Here is a 21,611-nt window from a genome sequence, read left to right on the forward strand (position 1 = left end):
GACCGGGCCGAACTATATACATCCCTATACTTAGTAAATTGAACATCTGATATATCTGTTATTCATATTATTTAATATTTTTATTGTCTACTTATATTTTTTTTCTAATATATTGTACAAAAATTAAATAGAAGGAAAGTTTTGAAATAATCCTATAACAATCCTTTAAAAGAAGGTTTATTCAGTAGTGGAATATGTTATGTGGCATCCTCTAGATTTTTTCAAATTTTTTATGTACGATCATTATTACAATAACACTCATGATCAAATCATCCTCATTTTACTACTCTTCTGAATATCGTGTCTACTTTTCTTATCATTCTTTACAGCTTTATTTACATGTACATATCTGAAATTTCAAATTTCGAATTCAAAATCAATTAAAAAGGGGATTCATTCCCAATTTTCCATCATCTGTGTTCTCCATCCTCTGTTTCCTTTCTTCTCTCTTCCTCCTCTTCTTCATCGATTCTTCTCCTTCATCATCCGTTCGTCCTCTTTTTTTCTTCCCTTTTTCCGTTCGTTTCTTCTTCCTATTCCTAATCTAAATTGGAGATGGAGAAAGTTTATGTACTCACCAAGGCAGAGGATGTCATTGTACCTGATGGCTCTAAGGAGTCGTCACGGTGGAGCAACGCCAGCGATGGTGGTAGGGTTACGGCGGTGGATGAGGAGCCGATTGCTATGGTGGTGCACGATGGTATGGCGTGGTCGTCCCTGTGGGTGCGGTGGAGTTCGTGGTAATCATCAATGTGTGGTGATGGATACGGAGGAGGAAGCGGCGGAAGAAAGCATATAGCTGGAAAGTACTGAGTCGCGGCCATAGGGAGCACATGTAGTAAGAGCACAGCAGCGACGACCAGAACAGAGCCGTGAGATCTAATCGGCGTTCAGAACAGATTTGCATGGTTGTTATTTTTTTGTTTTAATTAATTAATTAGATAAATTATGTAAATGATTATTATTTGCTTAATCTACAAATTTTATTGTTTGAAAATTTAAATTTTGAATTGAAAATTAATTTGAAAAAAAAATCATTTGTATATGTTCATTTTCATTATCCGCACAAATTCTCTTCTCTAGATAAGGATCTAATTAAATAAGAAGCTAATTTATTTCTTTATTTTAATGCAGCCCCCAAATATATATCATCAACATAAAAAGTGCGAATGTATGGACCACTCGCAAATTAACTTTTTCATACTAAGCATAATATGTATTTGTGTGGACTTGGCATTTATACATATATTTTTTTTCCTCTAATTTTGGTTAATTTAATTGTGACTTGATGGCTAAAAGATTGAAAGTCTTAATGTTTATTTTTAAGCTTTTGAATATCACAAATTATATTGCAGGTCAGCAGATAGTACACTAAAATTTTGGGATTTAGAATCCTTTGAAATGAATGGATCTACTAGACAAGAGGTTTCTCATTTATAGTGTCGTGTGATTAATGGTGTTAGCAATAGCGATTATTGGTGGGTTTGGATTCTGCAGTTTCTCTCTTTTAAATGTTCTTATTATGTATCATTTTCTTTTTTCAAGTTCATCCCATGATGTACAAGCACCAAGGTTCTGAAAACCGGACCGAATCGGCCGATTTGACCGGTTTAACTGCGAATCGACAATACATGCGATCCGGTCCTTCTGTATTAACCGGCAGAAAAAAACTGCAAAAAAATCGGTGAACCGATTAAAAACTATCAGGTTGGACCGAACCAGTGACTGGCCGGTTCTTCTAAAAAAGTTAAACGGCGCCGTTTTTAATGGTTCTAAAAAAATTGAAACCCGACCCGCCCGACTCGCCCGGCCCGTTAGCACTCGGAACCCCCTTCTTCCTCATTCCCAAATCGCAGTCTCACACTCTCACTGTCTCTTACTCTCACACCCTACCCTATCCCTCTGAAGCATTCGAAAACCCCAGCCCAGTCGCCACCGCCGTCGCCGGGGTTTGCAGGTCGTGACCGTCACCACCGTCGCGTGGTCTCTTCCCCAGTTCGCCCGTTCATTCATCTCAGCCTAGCCCCTTCTGAAGCATTCCCAGGCTCCCAGCGTCCCCGTGGTCCTCTAGCTGCCATTGCCGTCGCCTGCTCCTCAGCACCGCCGCTTCGTCTTCGCTGGCCTCTCCCTTCGTCGTGGCTGGTCTTAGCTTCGTCAGCACCCAGGTGAGTGAATCCTCTGTTTCATCTTCTCTGTTTCAACTTTCAAGCTTTCATCCTCAGCGGCGGACCTCTGTGCCGCTGCACCCCTCTCCGCCTCGCCTTCACCTTCCTCCCCCCATTCTTCTTCTGCAACGCAGGTTCTACCCCCATGCTCCCTACCCTGTTCCCTTTTTACTGCCTTATTTTACTTGCTTTCAATTCTGTTCTGGATTTTTGTTCGAGTCACTAGGAGGCTTTAGGTTAGCTGACTTCTATTTTCTGGTTTGAATGTTGTTGTTGACTGGCTGAGTATTTTGGATTTTTCTGGATTGAATGCTGCAATGTCTGAACTGTGAATGCTGCTGTGATTGAACTGTGACTGCTGTTTCTATATTCTGCACATAACCTGCCTGATGAAATGCCTGAATGGAATTTTTTATTTATTTTTTTGATTTGATTATGCACCTTAATGTAATTTTTGCTGCAACACCAAACTGAGCTTGGAATATGCCACTGTGGTTGTTTTGTTTGGCGTTACCTTATTCTTGCATATTTTCCTTTGGCATGATAATCTCCTGAGATATGTACCTGTTAAACTCTAAAGTAGTTTTAAACTTACAAACTTTGAAATCTGTTTACTGTATTTTTCAACAGTACATACAATGTTTGTTTGGGGAATTGACTATAATATTTCAGCAGTATCCACTCAATTTTTAAGATTTATATTAGACTATAATTATATTTTAGAATGTGTATTTATAATTTATTTATTATTTCTATTCTAAAATGGTTTTTTCGGTTGAACTACCGGTTGGACCGGTTAGACCAGTAAACCAGTGAACCAGTGATTAGAACGGTTTGATAACCGGTTCGGTTTTCTGAACCTTGACAAGCACACATATAGTGGAGGTCATGGTTCTCTATGAATTTTGGTAGATATTTTTGCTTAATGTTTCCTTTATAGTTCCTTTTTGATATGTTGATTTTACTAAAATTATTTGAGATCTTATTTCTAACAACCAGAACTTACTAACAATAGAAATGGGCACGTTAACAGACAGCAAAGCTACAAAGGCTTCTCCATAGTGCAATATGAAGACAAGATCCATGGGTGTGAAGAATTCACTAAGAAAACTATTAGAAGGAATCACAAATAAGTGGTAATTCATTTTCCCAATTAATCTACTGATAGTTGTCATTTACTTATGGGGTTTTTGTTGGTTTGTTCGGTATTTTTTGGTTTGTTCTTTTGTTATTTAGTTATTTCAGCAGGAATTTACTATTAATTATTAAGTGACGAGTAATTATAAAAAATTATAATAAATAATAAATATTCTTATTTCATTGATATTCTTATATAAATAACACTCATTATTTGTTCCTCTCTAAAAGAAGGTGGTCAAGATGATAAATATGTATCTTCATGCTTTTCATGCTAAGACGTTTAGCTTCTTTCTTTAATTTTTTTTCCAGGCAAAAAAGAAGGTGGAACTCTCGGAGTCCAGGATCTGGCATATCTTCTTGCAACAGCCAACTTTATGGGATCTCCAAGCTCCCATTTAGATCTGTGGTACTCTAACTTCTTACAATCCCTGATTTTACTGCTTTCTTTATTAATAACAGGTGAATATATACACTTTTGTGCATTCCTTACTCTATTGCTTTCTTTGTTGCAATTCCTTTTGTTTCGGTCTTCTTCCTTTCTTTTTAGAGTTGGCATTTGATTGATGGGTTATTGCGTTTATTTTTTATTTTTATTTTTTTAATAGTGGTTTTATATTGTTTTAATTTGAGAGTGACATTACTATTATATTTTTCAATATATTTTTTAAGCATATTTTAAAATTTTGATTTTCATTTCATATAACTTCTCTATAATCTTATTTTACCAATACATTATAGACTAAGATTCTTAATACCCCTCCTTTTGAAACTCCATTTTTCTTTTGTTATCTTTTTCTTAGGCGTTAGTATGAGATTGGGTTCTATTTTGATGTGAAGTATTTCAAGCACATCGCTTGATAGTAAATTTGATGATGTTGATAAGTTCCTTTCTGCATTCACATGGATTGATGAGAATGAACATTAAACCTATATCTACATTAATTTGAATAAACAAGTAACTGAGTAAGTTTCCATGAGATTCCTTAGTGGTGTCACTTTGTGTATATTCTATTATGTTGTCATTAATTATTCATTTTAATTATGCTTGTCTAAATATTTTATATCTGATTTGGTTAGTAAGCATGGTTCCAAGACTTTAAATGTCCTCATGAAGGAACCGTAGATCATTCTAGATTATCAAGGGGAAAAAAAGAAGAAAAATTGCTTTCTTTAGTGTGCATGCAAGAAATCTTTTGATATCTCATTCATACATAAGCAAGATCCTACTTTTTAAGGAGGAAAAGAAAACAGAACGAAGAACAAATAAAACACAGAATTTGACCATCTTTAGTTTCTTTTTCCTCACTTGAGAGCAGATGCATGAAACAGGACATAGTTAAACTTATTAATAAAATTAACAGATCCTCCATTACCATTCAGTTTATTAATAAGATTTGAAGAATTACAAATGGGGCCACTATTTTATCTGTGGGTGACTTTTTTCTGGTTTGTTTCCTTTTTAGATTAATGGTATGTATCAATTGCTTTGCAACATTAGTATTTGATATTCTTCTTTCAGTGGTTATGTTTTAGTTCGATGAGGTGGATTTGACTGGCACAAAGTTTGAATATTTATGGTTTGGAGTGAATATTTATGATTTGTTGACATGGTGATTTGTCTCTTTATCTTGAAAATTTATATGTTTGACAAATATTTGCATTTAAATCTTTTTTACAATTTTTCTTTCGAAATCCTCTGTTCCTATAGAATTAAGATAGTTCTTTCTTAGACTCTTTCATTTATGAGAATCTATTATTCTACATAATGAGAGTTTAGAGATTAACTATTTTACATTGCGTGCATTGTGCATCCTGTTTTCTAGAAAAATAACTATTTATATTTCTTAAATGATTTAGGGCTATGAAGTTCTCAAAAAACTTGCTTATGTGACTGATAAATTTGATAGGAAATTCCTTGAGCAATTACGTGAGTAAGAAAATTTAGTACTTCGTTGTACTTAATATTCCATGCTCTTTTTTTCCTTTGTACTTAGTGTTCAATGCTTTTTTTCTTTTTCATTTTCGTTGATGTGCCTTCTCCTGCTTAGTTGCTTTTCAAAGCGTTGGATACTTATTTGTCTATATATTATGACTTAATTTTTTCTTTTTGAGGGATATAAGTTTGCTTTAAAATATTGGGTTGCCATTGTTTAATTGAGTTCTTTGTTTATTACAGAGAATTCTGCACCACAATTCCTAATGATTTTAGATTCAGAAAAATTAAGCTCTCTCTCCCATATGTTTTTTATCCACTTAGTCATTTATCAATTTATTCTATGGTTGAAATCATAATTGTGAATTTCTGACACCTGATAGTGGATTTTGTACACTTTATTCTCCAATTGGTTTCCTTTTATATTAATGGTATGTATCAATTGCTTCGCAACATTAGTGTTTGATATTCTTCTTTCAGTTATGTTTTAGTTGGATGAAGTGGATCTGGCTGGTGCAAAGTTTGAATATTTATGGTTTGGAGTGAATATTTATTTTTTTTAAAAAAAAATCATGAAGCTTTTTATCTTTTGCTGCTTTAGCTTTCATTATTGTATATTCATGCTCTAACTACACAAGCTATATATCTTTTCCAGCTAATTTTTTGTCGAGATAGTAAATTGTCTCTTATCTTGAAAAATTTATGTTTGGCAAATATATGCATTTAAACCATTTTTTCAATTTTTCTTTTGAAAGCCTCTGTTCCTATAGAATTAAGATAATTCTTTTTTAGACTCTTCTATTTATGTGAACCTATTATTCTACATAATGAGAGTTTAGAGATCAACCATTTTGCATTCCGTGTAATGTGCATCCTTTTCTCTAAAAAAATAGCTATTCATATTTCTTAAATGACTGAGTTATGAAGTTTTCAAAAAACTTGGTTATGTGATATATAATATTCTGTGCTCTTTTGAATGTATATAATTGTATTTTTTTATTATCATTATTATTTTGACTGCTGTTCTATTAATGTATATTTATAATTTTACATGACTTTTGTGGTATTATGTAGTATATGAAGTTGGTGACAGTGTCATTGCAATGTTAGGTGATCTTAATAGTAGGAAATGGCTTTTCCTCTCTGATGTGTGTTATTATCTATGAAACGATGACTATTAACAAGCTTTAGGGGTCAAATATATGAGTCTATATTTGTCGAAGCATGTTTTTACACACAGACAACTTTATGTTGCTCTTTCAAAAGTAAAATTCAAAATCAAGATTAAGGGTATTAGTTTAGAATAATCATTCAAGGCAAAAGATATAAATGTTGTTTGTAGACAAATTTAGTTGATTATGTATAATTTTAAATTTTATTTAATATGTAATTTTAGATATTTATATTCTTCTATAAGTTTGTTACTTCTTTGTAGAAATTATTTTTGGATACTTATTCACTTTAGTTTACAATTTTTCTATCATGAATTTATTGTAATTAAACGATAATCTTAATTTTCATTTATATGTTTTTACAATTTTCTTAAAAGTAAAATTAGATATTTTATTCTTATGATTTAATTTAAAATAAAAAATTATATTTAATTAGTTATTCTAACAATAGCTTAATATTAACTGATTTTTATTAAACTTAGCATATCTATGCATCGCTTAATGTTATCGATTTTAGAGACAAAATGGTGAGGAGTGCATGAAGGCATGAACATTAGGAGATTATCACAGGGCTGAACTAATTCTAAAAGTAGAGTGGTGATGTTGAATTTTTCTTTTTTTAATTGATTTGAATACTAAATTCTAAATAATAGTTGAAAGACTTATTTTTTTAATATATTTTTATATAAATTGATCATTCCATTGTTAAAAATTTAAAAAATAAAAAAATAATTTACATCACTATAATTTTTTTATATTTAATAATAGAATTTAGATTATACAAATTTTAAAACTAAATACTTGGAGTTTAAAAGAAAAAATAAATTGGCTGAGGATATTATAAAATACATTTAAAGAGAATATTTTTTTAAATTTTTAATAATCTATTTATCATTATAAAATTACGTAAATTAAATTATTATAAAAAATAATTTATATATATATATTAGTTAATAGTGTTTTATTATTTAAATTAATTAAATACTAATTTTTTTCCTTTCAATTTTAATTAACATATATGATATATTTAATATCTTTTCATTATTTTTGTGCCATTCCCGTGCATCGCATGGGTCAGTGCACTAGTAACTTATTATTATTCGGTTACGGGTTATCCCCTTATAACTTGAGCTACAGGAATTTCTGTGAATAAAGTCAATAAACCATTAACGTATCTATATTTATCAAAAGCGGCTCTTTCAAGGCATGAAAATAACACAATTTTATTATTATATATTGTTATTTTATTTATATAAATAAATTAAAATATTAAAAAATTAGAAATAAATTAGATTATTATACTATTAAAAAAAGTAAAAATTTAAGTAAAATTGATATCTGAAAATGATAAAAATTTAATTAAATTAATTAACTCTCAAATATTAAACTCATGTAAAGTGAATTGCACCAAAATTTTTGCCATAAAAAAAAATGTAGAAGGAGTTGGATGAAATCGTGATTCAGGAGTTGGCATGGTGCTTAACATTGCATGGGAGTTATGACGTGGCATCTCATAGTGCTCACACGTGTCAAACCCTTCTATATATTTTTTTAAAAAAAAAACCAATATCAATCTTGATTGTGAATTTCGGTGCTTCCATAATCCATACATACGACATGCTACTGATAAGAGTTATATAGAAAAAAGAACGAACCGCATCAACAAGAAGAAGGAGAAGGAGAAGAAGAAGAAGAAGCAGAAACGGCGTCGTATAGATACGTAGAGGGTGGTTGTTATGGCTACAAAGCTAAAGTATCTGTCTTCCATTGCAGAGGACGTTCTTAAGAGATGTGCACAGTAATATATTCTTCCTTACCAATGCATTTGTTATCAAAATTCAACTTCATATATCATATCATTGAAAAATGCTACACATACACTTGCATTCGAGGAATTGTTGACAAGAATTTGTTGATGAAATGACACGGCCACACATGTGGAATATTACTTTGTTTGTCATCTTTATCTATATATGAATTTTTATCAATTTCTTCTTCGGGGAAATGATACTATTTGTATCCAATTTAATATTTGCCCATTGAAGATTGATAAATGGATGTGACATTACATCACTGAAATGTTCGTTTATTCCAATTTTTGCTTAATAATATAATTGGAGTTTTAATTGTTATGCACTAACACTATCATCCAATTGTATAGTTATATGAATTTGGATGATCATTTACGTAGTTAATTTAAAATCAAAACATAATGAATGTATAATATTAAAATCAAATTTTACTTATATTTAATGCAAAACTGTTTTTCGTAGTTAATAACATAATGCAAAACTGTTTTACACACGTATCAAAATTAGATTTTACTTATATTTAATGAATGTTAATTTAATTTTGATACACTATTTGTAATTGGATGACATTGTATAATATTTAGTTACTGCTGCTGCTGTTTTTGATTAGGAAACTAGAAATTCCAGTAGAGGGATTGGTGGAAGAATTTGAATCAGGATGGAACCCGGATGAGGGAGACTACTGCAAAAAATTAGTAGAATTTTGCAGTACCAAGACTCTATGTCAAAAACTGTGCCAGGATGGCATACAGGAAAAGATCAACGATGGCTCATTTAGCAGGTTGACCTATGATATGATGCTTGCTTGGGAGAGACCTAGATACTATGATGAAGACGGCACGGTATACATATCAGGACTAAATTTACAGTTATTTGAATCGGGGTTAATTTATACTATACTAAGTTTTGAAACATGAATGCATTTTATTCAAATCAGGACTTTGGTGAATATGTCAATTTGAATATTTGGTGATGATATCTTGAAGATTACCTTGCATCTTAGTTTTCTTTATGAAAAACAATATCGAATGCTGAAATTCAATCTTAGTTTCTCTAACTTGACAAAATTTGCCTATTGGTGGAATTTACTTGGCATTGATCTTTCTTTCATCACATGCATGAAGACATAAGTTATTTTCTATTAGTTCCATTACTTCGCATCTCAAAGGAAGTACTTTACTGGGGAAATCAAAATTTCCCCTTTTCGAACTTATGGCTGCAAAGCATTCGTGCTGGTTTGAGATGATAAGTTATAGCTTCATCTTCAATATTGATCAAAGAGTCTTTCTAAAACATTTAAAATTGAAGTTCTGATGAGCCTTTGGCATTTAGTTTTGTTCCTAAATATTTTGTAATGTAGAGAAATATGAATATATGATAAATGAAATTTTGCATGGTAATCAAAGTAAGCTTGATTAAAAAAATGGTCCGAACAAAGATATGGTCTGGCTTGATCTCAATTTCAGCTTTGTCCCCTATTATATATATGAGATGTGAACTATAGTTTTGCTTTTTGTCATCCCCTGTAATTTAATCAGATTAGAGGATAATGTTAGCCTTTTGAGGTTTTCAGGAATCTGTAGCAAAGGAGCACGAAGAAAGGATAGCTCGAAAAGCCACTCAAGAACAGGAAGATATCCCTCTTTTTTATTCAGACATCATGCCTCTACTTGTAAGAGTGTTTCCTTCTCATTTTTCATGGTACTACAGAACATAGATGGTTTTTACTTCCTTTCTTTGTTGTTTCAATTGTGAGGTTCAATTCCAGCCATGAGAAGCTCGTCTTCTTGATGCAATTGTCAGTTGAAAATTCTGTTTAGAACATGGACCAGATTTGTTTAGTACATAGGAACATTTATGATTATAGGTTTCTGATTGTACTTGATGCATTTTCTTTTCCAGGTTACTAATGAGGCCAGTGTCGGAGAAGATGCATTTGTGTGGATGGGATCACAATTTCCATTAGTAGCAGATGTTGCAAATGGAAGGTTTACTTTTGAAACTCTAACAGCACCAACAGGCCTCCGACTACACCATCCGGCATACGATATATTCTTAAAAAATATGGACAAGTAGGTGACTACCTTGGTATATATAGTATATGAACATTTGGCATAGAAGTTTCTAGTGGACATATAAATGATTTGATAGTTGTAGTCTATTGATTTGTAAAGATATTTGGAGTTTTGAAAACATACTTATTGTCTGTGATTCCCGATTCCTCAGGTGCATACAGCATTTGCAGAATCAGACAAAGCCAAATGGTGTGGAACTGGCCGATGACGAATACATATTACATGTCGAAGGAACAGCAAGCTCCCAGAGAGTCGTTCGCCACATTGGGACGACAAGTTGGCCTGGTCTGCAGTTTGGTTTATCTGACTATTCCTTCCAATATTAAAATGGAAATCTTAGTAAATTAATCCGTTCATGTTGCTTTGATTTTAATTGCCAGGTAGGCTTACACTGACCAACTATGCTCTTTACTTCGAAGCCTCGGGAATAATAAATTACGAAGATGCTATAAAAATGGACCTCTCCAAGGATGTCGAGCAGAGTGTAAAACCAGCTGCCACAGGTCCCTGGGGAGCTCAACTTTTCGACAAGGCCATAATCTATGAATCATCTGATTCGTAAGTGCATCAACATAATCCTTTGGAGATATTCTTGTTGAAAAGGAAAATGCTTACATATTAAGTATGAGACATTGTCATCTGGCATCTTGTCCACCTTTGGATGGGTTGCGAGTCGGCATAGTGTGTCGAAGTTGATATGTACACATAACTAATCTTCACTTATGTCATTGATATGAAGAAATTTCTTCTGAATTTTCTAGATCAGAGGAGATTGTACTAGAGTTTCCAGAACTCACAAGTTCCACGAGGCGCGAACATTGGCTAGCACTGATAAGGGAAATAATGTTTCTCCACCAGTTTTTATCGAAGTACAATATCAATGGTCCAATCCAAGCATGGGAGATTCATGCAAGGACAATATTGGGAATCATAAGGCTTCATGCAGCCAGAGAAATGCTAAGAATATCACCACCTGTCCCAACGAAGTTCCTAATATTCTCCTTATACAACGAGCTGCCAAAGGGAGATTATGTTCTCGAAGAATTCGCAGATAGCCTCAAGAAGGTCAATAGTGCACACTCGTGTAGCGCAAGCTCAATCCTTAGAATTATGAACATGTATAGGTCCATACCTTCTGATGAAATAGTAGAGAAGCCAATTCAAGAAGTTGAAAGTAGCACGAGTGCTTTAGAAGATAGTCCTTCCTTGAAGACAGCTATCAAACAATCAAGGAAGGAAGAAAAGGAAGTTCTCATCGCGAAAGCTACCACTGAAGAATTAAAGGATGATGGTGTCATCGACAGCATTATGGTTCTTACAGTAAGCATCCTCAACTATCCATATATGTTTTGTAGTTGAAAGCATTGTTTACTCTGATTTAACTTTATTTTATAGGAACTATTAAAACCACTCAAACATGTAGTCCCATGGGTTCAAGGAATCTTCGCTTGGGAAAGGCCAATAAATACTGTTGCTGTTCTTGTTCTATCTCTCATAATCACTTATATGTAAGTTCTCTTACCCTTTGTTCTTCACTCTTATGCATCTTTGCTTGTATACCCTTCAAACTGTTGGGTACTTAAATATTTTCGTTCACCATGTGTAAATACTAGGACAGTGTGTCGATAGTTTGACATATTTGACTAAAGTGCTTAACATAACCCATGTCCACATCTTAGCTATCATCTTCACGTGAAGATGGCACCTTTTTCTTTTGGCATACAAGAAAGGATTTAACATGATGTAGACCTTGCAGGGAGTGGGTTGGTAAGGCAATCGCATGTTTCTTGATATGGGTGATAGTAAAGATGCTTGAGGCAAGAAAAAACAGGATATGCGAGAAGCGCAAAGAGATAGTAATAAGTAGAACAAGTATGGCTTCAGATCAGTCCACGGTGGAGAGCATTGTCTCAGCCCAGCATGGATTGTATACTGTTCATGAGATCATGCAGATAGCTAATATAGCAATGCTAAAGATATGGTCAATACTTATTTACAAGGCAGATAAGGTACTTCCTTCCTTCAATATTTTTTGGCTTTTTAATATTTGTACCAAAACTTTTTGGTTATAGATAAATTGTGTATGGGCGTATTTGTTGGTTCTAGTAAATAGTACTGAGTGCTTGTTCTTATTGGCAGCATGCAAATGTAGTGATGGTGGCAATGAGTGGTTTGGCATTCTTACTGGCAGTGATTCCATTTAAGTACTTCCTAATGGGAATCATTCTGCAAACCTTTGCCACATCGTTGAAGAGAGTTAAGCTGCCGCCGCCACCGTCATCGTCTCCTGGAACAGGGAACAGACGCTTAAGGGAATGGTGGGACTCAATTCCAATTGTTTCTGTTCGTGTAGTAGACAATGCTCTTGATGAATAGGTCCTTTTCGCTTTAGTAGCTTACAAGATTGTATATATTATGAGTTGTAATATAATACATGTAATAAAAACTTGGTCAAAGGTACAATAGAGTATTTACGTTGGTATAATAGATGGAATATAGCATACAGAAACATGACAATATAATGCATGGAACTTACATATATATCAAGGAAGTTACACTGCAGAGTTCAATATGCATTTCTTGTGTTATAGTGTTTCAAATTCTAGTCTATATAAGAGAATAATGGAAGACTGGAGCGTAGAGGGTTTTGTTATTGCTTGTTTTTTATATTTTATATAAGTGATTAATTTAGTAATTAATTTTTTATGTATATGATTAATTTTTTGCGTGTATTTTGTCTAATTATAAATATTAGACCCTGTAATGGTTTGGATTCCATTCTAGCAAAGTTTGGGTATTAGTGTGTAGTTGCATTGTTTACCTCAACATCCAAAATTAAGATCCTCAATTATTGTCAGAAAAGTCCGCTGCAGGTGCCATTAATAAATGTAGGAAATGGAACTCAGATAATAATAAGCAATCTCAGACTCTTCCCAGAGCAGGGGTAGATTCAAATCTTACCTGAGGGGTGAGATGTTTAAAATCGACACGATACGGATACGTCGATACGTTTTTATAAAAAAATTATATACGACACGTTTAAGATACGTTGTGAATTAAAATTTAAATAATATATTAAATTAATAAAATAGCATATTGTAGATATAATAATAAATATAATTGCATAAAAAGTTATGCAATTATTAAAAAAATAAAAAATTTTAATTTATTCTTGCCATCTCGCTAACAAAAAATGTATCAATTTTTTCTCTTCCAAGTCCATCATCTGTAAATACCACAGCTTCCATCATCTGTTAACACCACGCACCACACAATGTAGTTCTTCAGTTCGTCTTCAACCTCTGTATTTTCTATTCTTCTTCTTCTTCAATATAACACAGAGAACCAAAAATGGCTAAGCTAGTGAGTAAGTAAGCTACCAAAGACAAACAGTAAATAGATTTATGTTTTGATTTATTAATTATTTTATTTTTAAATTTAAATTTTGATTTGTTTTAATTTTAAAATATTTTAAAATTAGAAAGAAAAAATTGGTTAATCGGGCCGTAAAATCACAAAATCAATTGAAGATTTGCAATCCAGCAGAAAGATCCGTCTCATGAACATCTGAATCGGTTTGGATTCGTGACCGCTCTACCAAAATTCTGCACCGCAAGAAGACACGCCGCCAATACGCTTGTTTAAAGTATCCACCGCGTTGGCATCGGATTCGTATCCGACACGGATACGCCGGTACCATGAGAGAATTCGTGCTTCATAGTTAAAATTTCAATTTCTAAGAAAATATTTTCTCAGTCAAGAGAAATTTTATTTTATTAGTCACTTAAACAAGAGTCCATAAAAAGAAAGAAGAGTGTTAGGACAATAAATTTTGTAATTTGTAATCATTAATTAGTTATTATTAATATTTTTAATGGTATGAAATTACATTTAATAGTATAAGATTACTTATTTTTCTTTTATTGGTTAAGAGTTGATCAAATTTTAATACAATTGCTGCTCCATAGACTTAATCACAAGGAAATGCACTCTAAGCCTACATCTTCTTAATTTAAGAAAAAAAATCACCATTCAACTATATAATACAGGGAGTGATAAAAATGCCATTTTCATATGAGAAAGTATAAGGAGTCAATTGAGTATCTATATAATGTGTATAATAGGGATATAGGGATGTTCGATTCAATAGGATATCAGATATTTATTATCCTTGATATCCGGATGGTTATTTTGGATAGTATGGATGTATTATATTTGAGAAATTAGTAATATTTTACTCTGGATATTCATTTTTTAATTCATATTGGGCCAAATAAATAGTCTATTGTACACATTATACAAATAATCTATTGAATTTCTAGCGGAATTCTTTTCATATTGATAATATTACTCTCTTCATGACAATCTCTTCCTTTGAAAACATCTCCTATTCTAATTTTTTAAATAATAATAATAATAATAATAATAATAATAATAATAATAAATGATTAAAAATTTGAAAGTTCGGGAAAATAATAACTTGAACAAAATTCACACGCTAATATTGTAAGTAGAATTTGATTATAATATAACTTTCTCCCAAACAAAAATTTTTTTGAAATGATTAGTTTGAAGATATTATTTTTGTGTTTGAGAACTAAATTTTAACAATTATTTATTTATGTATACAATAAAAAAATTATTAGAAAAATATATAGTTTTGATTTTTGTTGATTCTCAAATTTTTTAATCAATAACAATAACAATAATAATAATGATATTATTATTGTTGTTGCTGTTGCTTTGCATATATTTAAAGAAGGAAATAAAAAATTGAGTGTAATTTTGGCAAGAGATAAGAAAATATAATTAAAATTAAGAGAAAGTATCATTATATTTATTTTTTTGTTTTAAAATATCAAATCAATAAAAGCTTAAAATCTAAGAGCTCTTATGCATATTTGTATGTGCCTTTTTATCCTTAATTATTTATCTAGAAAATAGACTTATATATGTTATATCATAACTTCTGAAGGTAATTTTGCTTTGCTTGAATTTTGATTTCGCCCTCAACATTTTGCGTCAATTAAGTTTGTATCAATATTTTAATTTGGAGAATACATATGTCTTCTAAAAAAATTCGACCAAGAGACTTAATGATAGATGCTCGACACAGTGAAATAAAAATAATTAAATTGTATTAACTATGGAAAAGTTTACAAACAAAAAATGTTTCAAAAACTGAGAGAAATAGATTACGTTCTGATTTGAAATGAAATTTAAAACTGAAACGCTGGAAAATAAATGAATTGAAGAGTAAAAACTGAAAAAGAAAACAATAATGAAATGAAGAACAACGAAAACGAAGATAAATTAAATTGCTTCCACCATTCCGAGCCATATGCACTTCATGATTTTTCAATGTGACATAGGGGTTCTTCAGAGAGTTTTAATGTCATGGTGAATAGTAAAATAAAAGTCTCCATTTGACCTTCAGATCCCCTATTTATAAATGGGTTTCTTAGTTCAAAATAGTTTTTTTTAAGTGATCAAGTATGACCATCCACATTCGGCTAATTTTTTTTTGATATGAGACTAAGTTTGGTGTAATGCTGGCTTATGGAATTTGGGGGAGTTTTACATCGTTATGACGGCGTTCAGGTGAAGGGAAGAAATCGGACAGTCCGATTTATTGCAGTTGAAAGGGAACACAAATCGGACCGTCCGATTTGTGGTTTATGGAAGGCAGTGCATGGAAATCGGACCCACCGATTTCATGCTTTACATTCAAATTTTTTTGGGTCCAAAGAAATCGGACCAAGCGATTTCTTTACAAGTCATAAAATCGGACCCAGCGATTTTCAAACCATCACACTTGCGTAAAGCACCATGTACTCTCATACTCATGTGATACTCCATCTTCTTTCCAATATGAAAAATAAAAAAGTGTCCACATTCTCGAACAGTTCTTTCTATCTTGGGAATTGATTACTTCCTTGGATATTAAACTCTTTTAAGTCCACGTTCTTAGAAATGGTTTGTTTTTTTTTAAGGGTTAAATACTTTTTTCGTTCCTAAAGTATAGAGTAAAAATTAAATTCGTCTCGAACCTTTTTTTTGTTATTAAAATTATCTTCAATGTTTAGAAATGCTTTAAAATCGTCCTACCCTCCATTAAACAAAATTTTTGGATAATTTTGTCCTTTTAGTTGTTACTGGTAGTTGAGCTTTTAATGAATAAACTATATTTATTTATTTATTTATTTATTTTCATAACTGGTTGGACAGGGTTGGGATTAAATCAGACTCTCACCCCCCAACCAGCAGCTTCTAGGGTTCGCGAAGGTGGGTGGAGTCATGGCTACCGAGAGCTTACGGTCATCTCGGAGTCGATCGTCTGCGCAGAAGAGGGAGCTTCTTTGTGGACACGATAAGAGACTCGTGCTAAGAATTTCTGGAACGAAGAACAACCCTGTGCGACGATTTTGGGGCTATGTCTACTATGAGGTTCGTTTTTTAATTTTTTTTCGTGAATGATGGCAATATTTTGTTTGTTATGGGTAGTGACTCTGGTGAGTTGTTGTAGATTAAAGAAGAGTGTGAGTTCTTCCGATGGACAGACCCAGAAGCAGAGGCTGAAGATCCGCTGGTTGCAAGGATGAAGAAGAAAGTTGCGGCCCTGAAAGCAAAAGTGAGGGACATTGAGTGGAAGTTTAAGGTTGCTGCAGCGTTGGGCACGGTTGGATGGGTTGGTTTATTTCTCTTCTGGTTGCAGATTTGGTTGAATCAGAGGCAGGGGCTATCTTGTGTATGACACTGCAGTATGCTTGATGAAATTAGGGGAGAATAAAGGTTTTTTTGCTGTGTTTGAGTGAATATGAGTTTTGTAAATTGAGTTGTATTGCGATGAGTTTGAATGAATCCGTGAATGGACAGAGTGTGTGTTAATGATTTTGGTTTAGGGTGTTGGTGATGAATTATGTGAGTGAACTGTTGTCCTTGTAATTTGACAAAAATTGGAAAGGAAAATATATCTGTTAGCTTGGAATTGATAAAGAAAAGTTGTGTTAATCAATTTTATGTATATGAACTGACATTAAATAGAACCATCAATTCCATTATATGGACCCTGAGCAAAATATTGTCTAGTTAAAGGAAAACAACAATAAAAGATGGATACCTATGAATCCAGAAACCTAGAGCAACTTTGTTCCTATTTATCCCAACCCTATGTGACTGGCCACAAGTATGCTTAAGGTTCATCGACCTAAGCTGCCAACTCTCTTCCTCACTCATTTTTGCTGCATATAACCAAAACGAACAACTCAGCTGACAAACAGCCCTCACTCTAACCAAGTCAAGCTTGGCATACCTAAGTCCCCTTCTTGTTTGCACTGCATACGCTGTTACAATGTCTTTGAATTTCTCCCTTGAAGTATATACAGTTCCAACCTCCCATTTATAACTCGTCATGTCTAACATATTTATGAATCGGATGTCGAGTAGCCTCATCCTTATCATTATCCTGGCTGTCCTCCTTATCTGAACCACCACCAACTCCATAATCCAAATCCACTTCGTCACTATTGAACCCTTCCTCATCACTGAAATCATCGTTCACAACCCCTTTGCCTTTACTATCCGTAGCACCTCTCAGTTCCTCAAACCCACTTTCATCATCGTACTCCTCTTCACTATCTGTAAACTGAACATCATCTGCACTATCAACCTCAACATCAGACGGAATAAACTCCTCATCCTCGCTATCATCGTCACTGTTCGATTCAACCCGTGCATTTTCATACTCTACATCTGGGTTCAATTTATCTCATTCATTAACCTACTCTGCATTGTCCCTTTCCACCTGTTGACCCTGTTCACCTTCATAAATCACCAACTGATTACTAGTATTTTCTTTTGTTCGGCCCTGTTCACCCTGTCCTCCAACATCAATAAACCCTACTTCAGGAAATCCTTCAGCATCCTCAACCTTATGCACCACAAAAAGCTTAACATGACTCCTCAGCTCCGCTATTCTACACATATCAAATGCATCTGTATCACCCGCAAATAATCTCAGATCCTTTTCTAACTATTCAGAACTTGGGTTCTTATACCACAAAGCTGAAATGTTTTTCTTTGTGTACCCAAACTGTCGCACTTTAACATATGCCTCAAATACAGACCAGCAATCACTCTCAACATCTTCAATCAATGTCCTCTGTCTCCCTATATACTCCAATGCCCCATTGTCATATCCAAATCGACCCCTGTGGTAGACAGTCAGGTTAAAGAATCCCATCCCCTAAAACAAAAAACAAAAAACTATAAATCACACCTTATCAGATTTTGTAAACCACCAAAACCCATCACACATTATTAAGTTCATGCTCCACAAAACCGAAACAAATGGTGAATACATACCTGATTCGAGATGACTACACGAGAATGACCTCCTCTCACGCTCTTGCCCACACAATCCAAATGCAGTAACGCTACTCCTCAAGCAACCACGAACCTCTGTTAGGGTATCACTGAAGATGAAAGATCAGTTTTCAAGTATGTAACGTTAATCAGACATTGAAACCGTTTTGCGGGAATAAAAATGAAGCGTCAAAGGCTTTAGGGGCAAAAGTGTCATTAAATTTTGTTTAATGGAGGGGAGGACGATTTTAAAGAATTTATGAGCATTGGGGATAATTTTAATAACAAAAAAAAGGCCCGGGACGAATTTGATTTTCACCCCAGATCTTAGGGACGAAAAAAGTACTTAACCCTTTTTTTAATTAAACACGTTTCAATTATGATCCTTAGAGCATTCAGAATACTTGAATTTCATTTCATTTCATTTCATTTAGGATCTTACTTAATATCACATAAATATTTGTGGGATCATATATCATAAAAATTAATTTAAAATTCAATGTAAAATTCGTTATTCCAATATTTAGTTTTATTTTAATTTAACGTTCTATAAGAAGGTTACAATATTCATTTAATATGTTTAATAGATATACAAATAATAGTATTTTATTATTCTTTTTTAAAATGATACGATATCTCTTTATTAATACTAGTATCATATCAAAAATTGTCTCCAATGCAAGTTTTAATTTCAAATTAGTTCAGTTGTTGTAAAAATCAAAAGTAATACCCAAAAAATGTCTCATTGAAATTGTTCTTATATTCATCATTTTTGGAGTTAAGTCTCAAAGTGATCTCTAAAATTGCACTCAAGCCTCAAAGTAGTCCCTAAACTTAGGGGTGAGTACAGGTCGGTTTGGTTTGGGTTGATGGTAAAATTAGAACCGAACCGATCAAAATGTAATTGGTTCAGTTTGGTTTGGATTTACAATTTTTTATACATGTATCCGAACCAAACCAAACCGATTAAGAACGGATTGGTTCAGTTCGGGTAATTTGGTACCTGTTCCGAGGGTTACCTAAAACTGTGGGTTGATCTCGGACGAGATCTTCTGTGCTGGTCGGTGCTGTTGTGTCCGACTTGGTGATGGTGCTGATCCTATGTCCCCGGAGGGTGGGGGGTACCTGCAAGGGACTCCGATGCTTAAGTTAGCAAGGGTCTTAAGCAGGTATTGAGTAGAATTAGAATATGAGTTATACCTGGGTACTCCAGTGTATTTATAGTGATGAGGTGTGACCTTTTTAGATAAGATAAATTAGTTATCTTATCTTATCTTACCTTCTAAGTGAGGTCAGCTTATCTTCATGGGAACTGCCCTTCTCTCTATAGGCTTGGGCTGCCTTAGGATTTGGGGCGTGTCCCTCTATTTGGGCCCTTCTTTGGGCTTTTCTGGTGACTTGGCCGAGCTCTTTGAAAAGAGGTCAGGTTGTCCTGACCTGAAGAGGTCGGTTGCTTTATCTGTAGAACATCCCGGGTCGGACAGCTTGATCTAGGGTATGAACAGTACCTGATAACTTTAAAATTCATAAAAAAACCAAATTTTTATCTTAAAAATTCAACAAGTACAATAAACATGTAACATCAATAGAAATAATCAAAATATGTTAAACACCAAATACATTAAAAACTAAACTCGTTAAAATCCAAACATATTAATAGTGAATATTCATTGTCTAATAAAAAAGTCATATATAATTTTAATTTTTTTATTTAATTAATATATGATTGGTTTCGCGGGTTGGTTCGGGTTCCGCAATCCCAAAACCGATACCCGAACCAATTACTAACAAAGGCAATCGATTTGGTTCGGATTGGACCCGATTATCCGTTGGTTCCAGAACCAATTTAATTAGTTCGGTTTGGGTTTAGACGGGTAATCGAGTACCCGCTACCCGTGCTCACCCTTAATTTCATCCTTGAAGTTGTATGCCAGGATCGACAGTCATCCTTGTAGCAATGTTCGTCCACCTAGCTCCACTGGAGAGCTGATTTGGACTCCTCTGTGACACGCTGACAAAGAAACGGCTAGCTGACGTGGATGAGTAAACTTTTTTAATTCAATTTAGTCCTTAAATTGAAGTTAAAAAATCCTAATCCCTAAATTTGAATATCACTCTCTGCAGTACCCACTTTCTTCTCATCTTTTCGCTTGTATTCTCTTGTCTTGACTTCTCCATCTTCAAAGCCACACTGTTATGTCTAGCACGAGCAACGCAGCTGGGAGCTCGAACAACTCACGATCTTTTGAAAGCATTATGAGAAGAATGACTAGAAACAGAGATTCGTATTTGCCAAAATGGTGTGGGTGCGGATCAAGACCAGTGTTACGATAGTCAGTGACAGATTTTAACCCAGGAAGACTTTCCTTAGTTGCCCAAACTACATTATAAGTGGTTTTTGTTGTTTGCTGTATTTTTGGATATAAACTTGGTTGATTCACTTTCTTGGGTGCAAACTGTAGGTAAGAGATGGTGTGAGTTGTTTCTGTGGGTAGATAAAATTTTGGAAGAAGATGTGATAACATGTGATGGTAGAACAAGCCCTTCAATTAACAATGAAGAATGAAAGATGAAGATTGCTTGAAAACTTGGAAAGTTAGAGTTTAGAGTTAGGATTCTAAAAATGGGTTGAATTTTGGTGTTTGTATTTATACTGCTGATTATAGTAGCTGTTCTTCTCTTAAAGTTGAATAGGTAATTTGGCCAATGGTATTTGAAAAAAAAAAAATAAATGACATGTTATATGCATGTACTTGTACCTTTCTTTTTGTTTGAAAGAAATGCAAATTAAGTAAAAGACATCATTATGCTTGCATATTTTGAAAATTGGAAAAAAATATAAAATACTAATCCATTTATCAATATTACAATTCTTGTCTATAATATAATGAAACACAGCCAAAATATTGTTCACCAAGAAACATTATTCATCCATGATGTCAAAATTTTCA

At 33.3% G+C, this 21,611-nt stretch overlaps 2 protein-coding genes across 4 annotated transcripts; both read left to right on the forward strand.

The window, feature by feature from the left end:
• Positions 1-1,901: 1,901 nt before the first annotated feature.
• Positions 1,902-12,935, forward strand: LOC107494411 (uncharacterized). Of its 3 annotated transcripts, none has more exons than XM_052263378.1 (13): positions 1,902-2,165; positions 3,199-3,301; positions 3,615-3,711; positions 8,052-8,208; positions 8,832-9,063; positions 9,795-9,893; positions 10,124-10,293; positions 10,448-10,581; positions 10,677-10,854; positions 11,058-11,616; positions 11,692-11,804; positions 12,044-12,305; positions 12,436-12,935. In XM_052263378.1, the coding sequence occupies exons 4-13, from the start codon at positions 8,147-8,149 to the stop codon at positions 12,670-12,672; spliced, it is 2,046 nt and encodes a 681-aa protein (XP_052119338.1). In that variant the 5' UTR covers positions 1,902-2,165; positions 3,199-3,301; positions 3,615-3,711; positions 8,052-8,146; the 3' UTR covers positions 12,673-12,935. The 3 variants fall into 3 exon arrangements, with proteins under 3 accessions (XP_052119338.1, XP_052119337.1, XP_020980655.1); XM_052263377.1 differs by lacking the exon at positions 1,902-2,165 and adding an exon at positions 2,936-3,073; XM_021124996.2 differs by lacking the exon at positions 1,902-2,165 and adding an exon at positions 2,936-3,073 and having other exon boundaries at positions 12,053-12,305.
• A 3,658-nt stretch (positions 12,936-16,593) lies between these two features.
• LOC127748500 (uncharacterized) lies at positions 16,594-17,050 on the forward strand. Its single transcript, XM_052263081.1, has 2 exons — positions 16,594-16,743; positions 16,823-17,050. The coding sequence occupies exons 1-2, from the start codon at positions 16,594-16,596 to the stop codon at positions 17,048-17,050; spliced, it is 378 nt and encodes a 125-aa protein (XP_052119041.1).
• Positions 17,051-21,611: the final 4,561 nt, after the last annotated feature.

Source organism: Arachis duranensis, chromosome 6, assembly GCF_000817695.3.
Source record: "Arachis duranensis cultivar V14167 chromosome 6, aradu.V14167.gnm2.J7QH, whole genome shotgun sequence".
Taxonomy (NCBI): Eukaryota; Viridiplantae; Streptophyta; class Magnoliopsida; order Fabales; family Fabaceae; genus Arachis; species Arachis duranensis.

Coding starts and splice junctions, on each gene's coding strand:
- LOC127748500 (XM_052263081.1), top strand. CDS start 16,594: ATGGCTACCGAGAGCTTACGGTCATCTCGGAGTCGATCGTCTGCGCAG. Junction 16,744..16,822: donor GGGGCTATGTCTACTATGAG/GTTCGTTTTTTA, acceptor GAGTTGTTGTAG/ATTAAAGAAGAGTGTGAGTT.
- LOC107494411 (XM_052263378.1), top strand. CDS start 8,147: ATGGCTACAAAGCTAAAGTATCTGTCTTCCATTGCAGAGGACGTTCTT. Junction 9,894..10,123: donor CAGACATCATGCCTCTACTT/GTAAGAGTGTTT, acceptor TTTCTTTTCCAG/GTTACTAATGAGGCCAGTGT. Junction 12,306..12,435: donor TTATTTACAAGGCAGATAAG/GTACTTCCTTCC, acceptor TCTTATTGGCAG/CATGCAAATGTAGTGATGGT.